The sequence below is a fragment of the Pongo abelii genome, chromosome 13 (assembly GCF_028885655.2).
Source record: "Pongo abelii isolate AG06213 chromosome 13, NHGRI_mPonAbe1-v2.0_pri, whole genome shotgun sequence".
Lineage (NCBI taxonomy): Eukaryota > Metazoa > Chordata > Mammalia > Primates > Hominidae > Pongo > Pongo abelii.
The window spans coordinates 111,757,554-111,770,992 of NC_071998.2; the positions used below are offsets into that span (position 1 = coordinate 111,757,554).

The 13,439-nt window shown below is 40.4% G+C and overlaps 1 protein-coding gene across 5 annotated transcripts in view; it reads right to left on the reverse strand.

Annotated features, from left to right (window-relative positions):
- Nucleotides 1–13,439, reverse strand: part of CDK5RAP2 (CDK5 regulatory subunit associated protein 2) — a 184,289-nt gene that overhangs the window by 115,595 nt on the left and 55,255 nt on the right. For all 5 annotated transcript variants that reach the window (XM_009244813.4, XM_054520540.2, XM_002820156.6 and 2 more), the window contains one exon: nt 10,078–10,296. In XM_009244813.4, coding sequence (XP_009243088.4) covers nt 10,078–10,296 — 219 coding nt within the window. The remainder of the gene's footprint in view (nt 1–10,077; nt 10,297–13,439) is intronic.

Consider the following 13,439-nt stretch of genomic DNA (forward strand, 5'->3'; position numbering starts at 1 on the left):
CACTTCTGTGTTTTCTCTCCATAACAGTTCATTCAAACAAATAATTCATATGCTGGGGGAAAAAAACTTGGAGGCCACCAGAATGAAACAGTCCTTGGCATAGAGAACTAACAAACATGTGCCTCACCTAACAGTATGGTGCTGTGATGACTGCACAAGTTCTGAGCAAAGGGCTTGATGTGGCTTTCACCAGTTGCCCCCTCCTCCAGCCCCACTCACTGTTCCCCATGAGCTAGGTTCATTCATGGACCCCAAACCTTGGCACAGGCCTTCCTGCTACCAGGAATGCATTCCCACCTCCCATTCCCCCAGGCAAACAGCTACCTATCCTTCAAGTCTCAGCTCAAATCCACTTCCTCTGTGAAGCCTTCCCTCCCTCCCTCTCTGGTCTCTTAGCACAGTTCCATTCTCTGTGCTTCCAAAGCATTCGGTCCATTCCACTATCAGGACTTATCGTGCTATATTTTAATTAGCTCTTTGTATTTCTATGCTATTTCTTCACTAGATTTCTTCAGAGACTGTGTATGATTTGATTCAGTCCTATACTCTTAGTGCCCAGGACAGAGCCTGGCACAGAAATGATAAAATGAGAGGGTGACATAAGGGAAAGTCTCCCTGTTTGTGCCCCATGGAGATTACAGCAATTCCATATGAAAACTGTTGGGGACAGCCTTTTAAAACAGCTTTAACAGCAGCCCCAGGTGTGAGCCACTGAGATTCTCCAGAGTTTCTCAATAGCAGAGCGCTCCAATTCCCTTCCTATAGGGATCAATCGGCTGGAAAGGAACAGACAAGCACTTTCTTCAGAGGAGAGGTTACTGTTGATCAACGAAGAAATTTATAGCTTTGGTGACTTGGCTGGTAAAAGGGCAGACAACACTTATTAATCAACACCATCTGGTAGATTCTAGCAGGTGATGGTTTGTCATTCAAAGTCCTGAGCCAGCACCTGCCACACAATTAAAAGCAGGAAAACAGGAAAGAAAAGAAGGAATCGGATACACTGAGCATCAACTTCTCTGTGCCAGGAACCACAGTAGGCATTTTCTCACACATTACATTTTACTATTCATTTGTTTAATCCTAAAATAGATATAATCAACCCCACTTTAGGGGAGTGAACATAAGTTTAACGAGTTTAAGCCGTTGGCTTAGAAGTTAAGCACTTGTAAGTGAAGATGAGATTGCAACCCAAGTTGAGAACTATTTTCCGCTATTCCAAAGATGGCCACTGAAATTGCTACGTTTCTAGTGCCCGAGGCCAAGGCATCATCATCAAAATAGCTACCAATTATTGCTCACTTATGATGTGTCAAGTATTATGCTAAGGGTCACTCCCTCTCTCAGATAAACCTAACAACTAATCGCTATTATTCTGATAAGAAATGGGCATACTATGGTTCGAAGAGGCAAATTTGCTGGTTCACAGTTCAACAACTAGTAAGTAATGGAGCCAGGACTCCAAACCAGTTTGACTCGTGTTTCTGGCTTCAGGCTTCTTCCAACATAGGTCATTTAAACTGCACATTATTCTATAAAGATACCAACTCAAAACCTTCACACCTAATACACACACACACACATATATAAAAATATTTTTTTTTAGGGCAAGAGGAGCTTTGACCGTTAGTTAAAAAACATAGTACCTCAGATCTGTGGTCTTAGCCCTAACCAACCAGCCTGTAGAGACACTGTCTCCAAATGCCATGTTTTGATTCTGATTTACCAAAAGATGTTCTAAATGCTGTCACAATCTCATTTGGAGATATCCATCAATGAGTATGTGTGAGAACTGGGAGGTTCAGGCTGAACTACCCTGAAATTAAACCCACTCCTGTCAAAGCACATGGGATTAGCCAGCTGGGTGACAGGTACGACTTTAATTAGATTTTTGGGCTTTAGCCAGCAAATGCATCCCCACAGAGCTAAGCGCCCAGGTACTGAAGCACACACTTGTCAGGGTAGCGGATGACAGGTCTCATAACAGATGAAAGCATTCTGAAATAGTCTGGGGAATATGGCTAAGGCAATGTCTAATATATGTTGCTAATAAAGGAAAACAAAAAAATCTTAGCTTGCTTCTCTCCCACACCCACCCTGAGTAGAATACCAAGCGCCTGAACCAGAGAGAGTACACCTAAAATAAAGATTTCTCTCACCCTTCACCAAACACACACATTCATGCAGATGTGCACACTCACACACACTAAAAGGAGAGCCCAGGTTTCTGGGCTCTGACAATGTATCAAACTCAGATGTATGAAGGCAGAGATGTGAGGATTCAAGCAGCATCCTTGTCACCAATCTCAGGAGTAGGACACTTTAAACATCACAGTTAGGGCATAGACTTGGGAACACTGGGTTTTTTGTTTGTTTTTGCAAAGGTCTCCTGAGTTCCCTTGAAGGGATATGGGCCCCTTTGGCAGCAAGGAGGTATACTACAATACAGGGGACCTATCTGTGATCCTCACTTTTGACGTTCTTCATTGTAAATAAGATTCCCAAAGTAAAAACCAAAGCTTGTATTCACCAGAGCCTAACAATATCATTACAAGTACTCAATAAATGTGTTGAATAAATAAAAAACTGCAAATTACAACACATGCTGAGTCAACCGGTACTAGGTCACTGCAATCACAGGCAATTAAAACAAACAAACATGGAGAACTGACTCTCGGGGCTCAACTTCTCAGTGTTCATGCACAATCAGACACAGTGAATGCATAAGCCTCTGATCCAAGCTCAATTTTCAGCAAAAGAATTGCCTCCCTACAAAATGCTAAAGAAGAGGCACAATGAGACTGGCAATAAATGTTGTTGGCATGAGCAAAGGATGGTTTGATCACATCCAAGAGTAATGGTTGGCCTACCATCAAAATTCAAGGAATGCTACAAAAACCAGGACTGCTTGATCTGGATCCTGTACATAGGCTTTAGGTCAGGGCTCATCTGTAAAACAGGGCTGCAGCATTTCCAACTGATTTTGTAGTTCTTGTCCAAGACAAGAGAATAATGGGAAACAGCTAGATACAGTCCCAGGGACTGAAAAGCTTCTACTTAAAAGCTAACTGACTTGGATAACATTGATCTGGCCTCATGCAGAATTGCTCTTGTTGAATGGGGTATTGTTGAAGATGCTATAAACTGCTCAAAGTACTCTTTATAAAAGCTCACCAGAGGCAATTCTTTCCTTGGGCCTCAGTGCCAGCAAAAGCTGTCCTTTTACTTGACATGTTCATCTTACAGACACTGCATACCTTGTAACTGATTTTCTCTTTTTGCTTTCCCTGCCAGGAGCTACCAATTGAATTGTAAGTCCCCCACTTTGGCACTGTGAAAGATATCACAACATGCTTTCTTCTTTTATTTTGATACAGTCTCACTCTGTCACCCAGGCTGGAGTATAGTGGCATGATCTCGGCTCACTGAAACCTCTGCCTCCCAGGTTCAAGTGATTCTCCTGCCTCAGCCTCCCAAGTAGCTGGGACTACAGGTGTCTGCCACCACACCCAGCTAATTTTTGTATTTTTAGTCGATACAGGGTTTCACCATGTCGACCAGGCTAGTCTTCAACTCCTTACCTCAGGTGATCCACCCACCTCGGCCTCCCAAAGTGCTGGGATTACAGGCGTGAGCCACCGCGCTTGGCCACAATGTGCATTTTTATATACCCACTCTGGGCCAGGGGCAGTGGCTCACACCTATAATCCTAACACTTTGGGAGGCCAAGGTAGAAGGATTGCCTGAGGCCAGGAATTCAAGACCAGTCTGGGCAACATAGCAAAACCCTTTCTCTACAAAAATTTAACAAATTAGCCAGGTGTGGTAGTGCATGTCTATAGTCCCAGCTACTCAGGAGGATTACTTGAGCCTGAAGGTTTAAGGCTGCAGAGAGCTAGGATTGTGCCACTACACAACAGCCTGAGTGACAGAGTGAGACCCTGTCTCAAATGAATTAATTAATTAAAATACTCACTCTGGTTCCATTTTGCTAGTCACTTTTATTTTTCCTGAACCCTAAAGCCTTTATTTTTAATTTCATTTAATCTTATGACTTTCTATAAACCTCTGCAAGTATTTCTGAAACACAAAAAGGAACAAATTACAATGTTTACAGCTTCAATTAGCCAGAATACTTCAAGTTGGGTGTTCTTGAGAATGTATTATTCTGGTCTGTTGAAGAGCTGAAAATATACCAGTCTTCCTTTCTGCCAACAGCACAGTATTCTCAACATAATTACTGATGGTTTGGCATAGCAACAGCATAGTATCTTAGCAAAGTCCTGAAATTAGATAGAGTCCATAGACCTGAATCCATGTCACATATATATCACCTTCTATGTAACGACGGCCAAGCAATGTAAATTCTGAGGCACAGATTAATCTGTAAAATGGGAAAAACATTTTCTATGCCCAAACCCAAGGCTGGGAGCATCACGCGGGCATACAGGCAATCTTTGTAAAGTACAATCTACACCTGAGGATCATACCTGCTTTATTTCTACCACTCTGAATAGCAGTTTTCATTACCAAACCTCTTTGGTAAATCCTCAATGAGGATTGAGCTGAATGTGAATTGAGAACAAGACCTGTGTTTTGGACATTGTTCTTACCAATGTTTTCTTTATCCTACCTGTAGGATGCAGCAAAGTTTGAGTAAACATGAGAGGGACCCAAAGCTGAACATCCTAGAGTCCTCGTGGATGAAGCATTGAATACGCACCAAGTCAAGCCCTAGAAGCTACACCTGAGCATCCCCATTACAGAGAAACATGTTCCTTTTCTTTTTCCCCTATAACCCTGATCTCTCAGAGCCTGACTTACATGTTAAGGAAAAGCCTTTTCCCATCTTGTTTCCTGGCTTTCCCTCAGCAATCCATCCTCTAGACATCCATCAGACTAGTCTTTCTAAACTGCAAATCTGATCCTGTCAATCCTCTGACTGGCATAGCCAACCCCTACTCCACCAGGGGTCCCTTGCCTACACCTCAAGTCCAGGCTCCCAAACTCTGCATCCAAGGCTCTCCACAAGCCAACTTCTCTCGAGTTAATCTCCTGACACATCCCTAGAGGAACCACCCTTTACTGCAGCCCCAAACTCTTCTTCCCCAAAATCACCATACCCTCTCCCACCTCTAAACCTTAGCCTTCTATACAAAACCCTCTTCTCCCTTGCCTATCTATTAACCTCTAGCTCAAACTTCAGAACCAGTTCAAAAGTTACTTTCCCCAGGAGCCTGCTCTGGTCCTGCAAGCCACTTCCTTTCTCTGTGCTCCTGTGGCTGTTTGTTCATGTCTCTATTATGGAATTTTCTCCTTGTCTAGTAGAGGGCTTGCACAAAGTGTTCAATGTTGCTGAATGTATGAATGGATTCCTTTCTTTTGCCAGGACAGAAACAGAGACCACTAAAAGGTCCAGGTTTTTCTGTCTGTTTCAATCCAAAAGCAACACCTGTAGCAGCTGGTGAGTAGGAGGCACTCCAGTTAAATAAGGAGCCTAGTTACCAGAAACAAGCTGGTAAGCTATGCAAGGCTAGTGTGTTATGCTCCACCTGTACATTTATCCTAGCACCATAAGGCAAAGACACCACCCCACCATGTTTCCTCAGGCTCTGAGTAAGCCAGTACTCCCAAGACCTGGTGTAAAACAGTCATGTGAGATGGACATACCAAATTCTTAGACTATAAGCAAAAGTTAACTAGAGATACAACTGTGATGCAATATCTATGCAAAAAAAGGAAACCACGGCCAAATTGTCTTGTTGGAAACATGTATGTAACTTGATGTGTAAAGGTAGTCACAATGAGATGCCGGGAAGCCTGAGTCACTGGCATGTTCACCTGAGGACAGCATTTAGAGTATACAGCTGCTTTTGGTCTGCCCAGTGCCCTGAAACAAAATACCACTTTTTCTGGGTACCTGCTCATCCCCTTCCAAACATGTGGTTCTAGGAGAGGCTGCCAGTGATGTTACACACACACACACACACACACACACACACCCTTCTGCCAAGGCACAACAAGCATGTGACCCAAATTGGGATTCTCAGTACATTACCCGTCTGGCCATCCTGACAAGAAACCAGCCAGGGCAGCACAGTGTGGGAGTTCTTCCTCTTCTGCAGTAAATCGGGAAGATGTGATCCCAGCATGGCTGGCAATGAGTCCAGCCACTTGGAACTGTAGTATGGATGCAAGAAAAAGAAGCCAGCTCTCAGAGAGAGAGTCTGGTCCTGGTAGTGTTCCAGTGCCCCTGTCCTTCCAGCAGTTTAGTTACACAAGGCCATCAAGTTCCCTTTGTGCCAAACTTAGTTCAAGCTAGGTTTCTACCACTCACAAGAAAGTCCTACCCATAGTATACTCACCCCAATCCCTGCCCTATTGCCATCATAGTCCCCTTCCATTCCTTCCCAAATACCTCCATATGAAGACGTATACATGTTATGTAGGAATACATCTTTTTATCCACAGCAGCCCAAAATTCTTCTAGAAGCACCAGAGTTTACATGAATAAGTAAATTATGAAACCAACAAATAATGTCTAACAACAGAGGTATACCTAAGAAAATTACAGTATATGCTTGATGTGTTATACAGCAATTTCAAATGATTACAAAGACTAAGTTATGATATTAAAAAACTACATATTATATATTATCGAGAGAGACAGAGAGAGAGAGAGTGAGTGTGTGTGTGTGTGTGTGTGTGTGTGTGTGTGTGTGTGTGTGTGTGTGTGTGTGTGTGTGTGTGTGTGTGTGCGTGTATCACCCCCTCATCCTCGGCCATCCAAATTTTACCACACAAACATTATAATGACAGTAGGGGATGAGGGATAATTGTTTTAAACTAAAAAAAAAGGTCATCTAATAGTGAAGGATATAAGAATTGACTATGAAACATGCAGCTCTATAAATGGACCCTCTGGCCAGCCTTTTCTTTACCTCATCTATATAAAGTCACACTACTCAAATCTGACCCCTTTCATTCTCAAGTGTCAGCCCCTCCTAGAAGATTTCCCTGACTACCACATCACACAGGATCTTCTGCATTGAGTACAGGTTATATTAATTAAGTGTGGATTTTAAATTGTTTTGCATTTCGTCTTGTACAATATTTTCATCTCCCTTAGGAAAATAAAACTTTCAGGAGTTACGTATTGTAATTCCATCAGTATCTAAACCATATATATTTTGTGTTCAATAACATTGAATAAAGATGAGAAACAGGTCTTTTAATAACATGCAATAAACTAGTGCACTCTAACATTGCTGGTGGCAGCATAAAATGGTCCAGCCTTTTGGACAAACAATTTGGCAACATGATTAACCAGTATAAAATATTGGCCAGGTGCCAACCCCATCAAAAAGTGGGCAAAGGATATGAACAGACACTTCTCAAAAGAAGACATTTATGCAGCCAAAAGACACATGAAAAAATGCTCATCATCACTGGCCATCAGAGAAATGCAAATCAAAACCACAATGAGATACCATCTCACACCAGTTAGAATGGCGATCATTAAAAAGTCAGGAAACAACAGGTGCTGGAGAGGATGTGGAGAAATAGGAAGACTTTTACACTGTTGGTGGGACTGTAAACTAGTTCAACCATTGTGGAAGTCAGTGTGGCGATTCCTCAGGGATCTAGAACTAGAAATACCATTTGACCCAGCCATCCCATTACTGGGTATATACCCAAAGGATTATAAATCATGCTGCTATAAAGACACATGCACACGTATGTTTATTGCGGCACTATTCACAATAGCAAAGACTTGGAACCAACCCAAATGTCCAACAACGATAGACTGGATTAAGAAAATGTGGCACATATACACCATGGAATACTATGCAGCCATAAAAAATGATGAGTTCAGGTCCTTTGTAGGGACATGGATGAAATTGGAAATCATCATTCTCAGTAAACTATCGCAAGGACAAAAAACCAAACACCGCATGTTCTCACTCATAGGTGGGAATTGAACAACGAGAACACATGGACACAGGAAGGGGAACATCACACTCCGGGGACTGTTGTGGGGTCGGGGGAGTGGGGAGGGATAGCATTAGGAGATACACCTAATGCTAAATGACGAGTTAATGGGTGCAGTACACCAACATGGCACATGTACACATATGCAACAAACCTGCACACTGTGCACATGTACCCTAAAACTTAAAGTATAATAATAATAAAATAAAACAAAACAAAACAAAATATTGGCCAGGTGCAGTGTCTCACACCTGTAATCCCAGCACTTTCAGAGGCCAAGATGCGAAGATCACTGGAGATCAGGAATTTGAGACCAGCCTGGGCAACACAGCCAGACCCTGTCTCCACAAAAAATAAAAATTAAATTAGCTGGGCATGGTGGCATTCACCCAAAGTCCCAGCTACACAGGAGGGTGAGGCAATAGGATCCCTTGAGCCCAGGAGTTTGAGGCTGCAGTGAGTTATGAGCATGCCACCGCACTCCAGTCTAGGCAACACTGTGAAACTCTGTCCCAAAAAATATGTATGTACATATATACATAGGCATGATCTGACCCAGTAATCTCACTCCTCAGGATCTATCCTAGGGATTTCAAGAGAAAATATCCTTATGTCAAAAGATGTTCATTGTGGCATTATTTAAATAGCCAAAATGTTCAACAAAGGACATTATTAAGTAAATCATGTGAAATCTATTCAGTGAAAGGGTATGCGTCATAATTCAACATGATCGTTCTGGAGCCTACACCATGAGATGGTGCCTATGATAGACTAAGTGATCAAAGACAGAACAGTATTTAGCCTCTGATTAGACGAGGAGCCCAGGTGCACCAGGACTGAACGATAGTACAGAAAATCAGTAAGAGTTACTTTGCTAGGGTAGTGGAATTATAGCTACCCTTTTCTAATTTTTCTAGATTTCCTTTATTGCTCCATTAATGTTTGTTAAAATTTTATTAAAATATACAAACATTTGCATTTCAATTCTTTCTTCAGTGTTAACACTGGGATTTCACCTTCTGGATCCTGGTGTCCCTATCAGCAGCAGCCACCAGAGAACTAACCACTGGTACTCTTTTGAGTCCTCTACTCTAATGACTGCCTGGTCCAGGATCTCAGGCAGACAATTCAATTAACCTTCATGGCAATGATTACTCAGACCCAGACCCCAATCCTACCTGATTGCAACAAGGCTATGTATCTGGATGTGACTCTCAGGAGGAATTAAATTAAAAGACACTGAATATTTAAGTATAATTGAAATTTAATAAGTCTACCAAATTCAGAGAGGATTTTTAAATGCTAATACCCAATGGTAAATAGAGTACAGTCATAAAAAAGATCACCTAGAGAAACCTGGTATAATCTTTCTGTAGAACAATTTGAATATATCTATACAACAGTCCTTAAAATATTCATACTCTTTGGCCCAGTTATTATACCTCTATCAGGAACACTCGGTGAGGTGGGCATGGTGGCATGTGCCTATAATCCCAGCTACTCAGGAAACTGAGGCGGGAGGATCAGTTGAGCCCAGGAGTTCAGGAATAGCCCAGGAAACAGAGTGAGACCCTATCTCAAAAAAAACAACAAAGAATCGGTGGATAAATATTTATGTACAAGGATGTTTACTGCAGAAGTCATAAGGCAAAAAAAAAGTAAAATAATCTAAATGCCGTTCAAAAAAGAACTAGTCAAATAAATTGTAATACATCCAAGTGATGAAATATTATGCTGGCACAAAAAAAATTGTTTTTGAAGAACATTCATGGCATGGCAACAAACCAGAGAGAGAACATTAAACTTAAAAAAGCACGATACAAAACTGTATTTTCAACTTGACAACAACTCTGTGTGTGTGTGTGTGTGTGTCTGTGTGTGTATGTGCGTGTGAGTGACAGAGAAGGAGAATAAAAGGACTGAAATACCAAATAGATCAAACGAAGCTGGTCATTTCTAGGTACTGAGATAATAAGTGAAATATTTTCTTAAGTCTTCTGTATTGAATATCACTCTACAACCAGACACAGCCACATAGCCCCAAAAGCACTGTCCACTGTGTCAGAAGGGCAGGGCGGTACTCACACGGATGGTGCAGTCTCCTTTGCTCTTCTCTCGATGGGCTTCCTCCAGGTCCTTCTCCAGTCTCTCCCTCTCCTGCTGCAAGTCACTCAGCTCCTGGGTGATCTTCTTAATGCTTCTACGCAGTCTGTGGTTCTCTGTACTCTTGGTGAGGTTTTGTGAGCGCAGCGCAGCCGAAAGGGCTTCCTTTCCTGATAGAGCAGCCTCATAGTCTTCAGTCCCCTAGAAGGGAAGGCAGAGAAGCAAGATGAGCTAATTTTCATACCTCATGAAACAAACCAAGAAACCTGGGCTCTTTTCCGCCGTGGGGGAAAAAAAGAAAAGAAAAAGATTAACATAGACAACATTCAGAAACCAAAGCAAAAATAATAGGAAGATTTTGGAATAACATAAGATAATGTTTCTTATGATGTGGATGGTTGTATGAAAGAAGTATTTTCTTAAAGGACCAGGAAAAAAGCACAAATTCTCAGCTGGGCACAGTGGCTCACACCTGTAATCCCAGCACTTTAGGAGGCTGAGGCGGATGGATCATGAGGTCAGGAGTTCAAGACTAGCCTGGCCAACATGGTGAAACCCCGTCTCTACTAAAAATACAAAAATTAGCCAGGCGTGTTAGTGGGTGCCTGTAGTCACAGCTACTCAGGAAGGCTGAGGCAGAGAACTGCATGAACCCGGAGGCAGAGGTTGCAGTGAGCCGAGATCATACCACTGCACTCCAGCCTGGGTGACAGAGCGAGACTCCGTCTCAAAAAAAAAAAGAGAAAAGAAAGAAAAGCACAAATTTTCACAGTAACTGTCTTTAGTTGGGTGGGACTATAGTTACTTTTTTTCGTCATAACTCTGTATTTTCAAATGTTCTAAGGTAAGTGAGGATGTTACTTTAAAAATGGTTTAAAAAACAATTTAAGTCATTTTTAAATGGTAGAAAATGAAGACCTTCATTTGAAAACGTGAAAGTTGTCAGAATCAGAATGGAGTCATTTGTGTTTAAAAAAATAAAAATAAAACCAAAAAAAAACAACCTTGACAAATAGATTCGGGTATATGAAGACAGATTACTCAGGCATAAATGCCTCAGAACAAAAACTATCACAAAAGACTCTGTAAAAACCACAACCTTGCACAAAGGCCACTGCAATCCTACACAAAAAGTACTTCTGCAAGGACATCTGCCCAGCAACTGCCCATCCAACCTAGGACTGGTGTCATCCTTGTTATTGATCCTTGCAGCCAAGGACAAGTACCTCAATACGGTTATGTAATTCTCATTTTTCTTTAAAAATCTTTGTCTTCCTTAACCTCCCTGAATATGCACATAGCTATGGCACATGTATTCCCACTGCCATGTCCTATTCCTGAATAAATATCATTTTCTTTTTGAGAGATTCTCTCTGTTATTTAGGTTGACAAAAAGCAGAGATATATCTAAGCACTTACAATGTTCATCCACATCAGAATGGCTCAAACCCAGATTCATTTGGAGAAAAAAAAAAGGTGGTCAGCGTGCTAGTTCAATGGCCAGCCTGAGAGACTGTAATTTCAGCAAAGTCCATGGGCAAAATAAGTCAAGAATATGTGGTATTTCATTAATACACAGTTAACTAAAGAAAATACATATGATTATCAAATATATACACATCTGTGAAATGGGAAGTAACAGCCTCTATTTTTTTAATTATTATTTTTTCCTTCTTTTTTTTCTGAAAGCTGGTTTACCAGCATTCTACTAAATATAGCATATATACAGAAAGGTACACAAATCATCAGTGTATAGCTCGACAAATGTTCACAAACTGAATACACTCATATCAAGAAACACATCCTTGGTCAGCCACAGTGGCTCACTGCCTGTAATCCCAACACTTTGGGAGAAATGGTCTCTATTTTCATATGGTCGTTGTGAAGATTAAATATGATACTCAGGCTGGGCGCGGTGGCTCATGCCTGTAATCCCAGCACTTTGGGAGGCTGAAGTGGGTGGATCACCTGAAGTCAGGAGTTCGAGACCAGGCTGACCAATATAGTGAAACCCCCATCTCTACCAAAAATACAAAAATTATCCGGGCATGGTGCCACGTGCCTGTAGTCCCAGCTACCCAGGAGCCTGAGACAGGAGAACTGCCTGAACCCAGGAGGCAGAGGTTGCAGTAAGCCAAGATTGCGCCACTGCACTCCAGTCTGGGTGACAGAGCAAGACTCTGTCTCAAAAAAAAAAAATATATATATATATATATCTCATATATCACATATCATATGAGATATATCACATGATACATCTCATACATCATGATATATCATATATGTATCATGTGATATATCTCATATTTATCATGAGATATATCATATATGTATGTGACATATCTCATGAGATATCTCATGAGATATATCTCATATATGATATATCTCATGAGATATATCTCATATATGATATATCTCATGAGATATATCTCATATATGATATATCTCATGAGATATCTCATATGAGCTGTATCTCATATATCATATATCTCATATGAGCTGTATCTCATATATCATATATCTCATATGAGCTGTATCTCATATATATCTCATATGAGCTGTATCTGATATATCATATATCTCATATGAGCTGTATCTGATATATCATATGAGATATATCATGAGCTGTATCTGATATATATCATATGAGATATATCATGAGCTGTATCTGATATATATCATATGAGATATATCATGAGCTGTATCTGATATATATCATATGAGATATATCATGAGCTGTATCTGATATATATCATATGAGATATATCATGAGCTGTATCTGATATATATCATATGAGATATATCATGAGCTGTATCTGATATATATCATATGAGATATATCATGAGCTGTATCTGATATATATCATATGAGATATATCATGAGCTGTATCTGATATATATCATATGAGATATATCATGAGCTGTATCTGATATATATCATATGAGATATATCATGAGCTGTATCTGATATATATCATATGAGATATATCATGAGATGTATCTCATATATATCATATGAGATATATCATGAGATGTATCTCATATATATCATATGAGATATATCATGAGATGTATCTCATATATATCATATGAGATATATCATGAGATGTATCTCATGATATATCATATGAGATATATCATGAGATGTATCTCATATATATCATATGAGATATATCATGAGATGTATCTCATATATATCATGAGATACATATCATGAGATGTATCTCATATATATCATGAGATACATATCATGAGATGTATCTCATATATATCATATGAGATATATCATGAGATGTATCTCATATATATCATGAGATATATCATGAGATATATCACATACATAT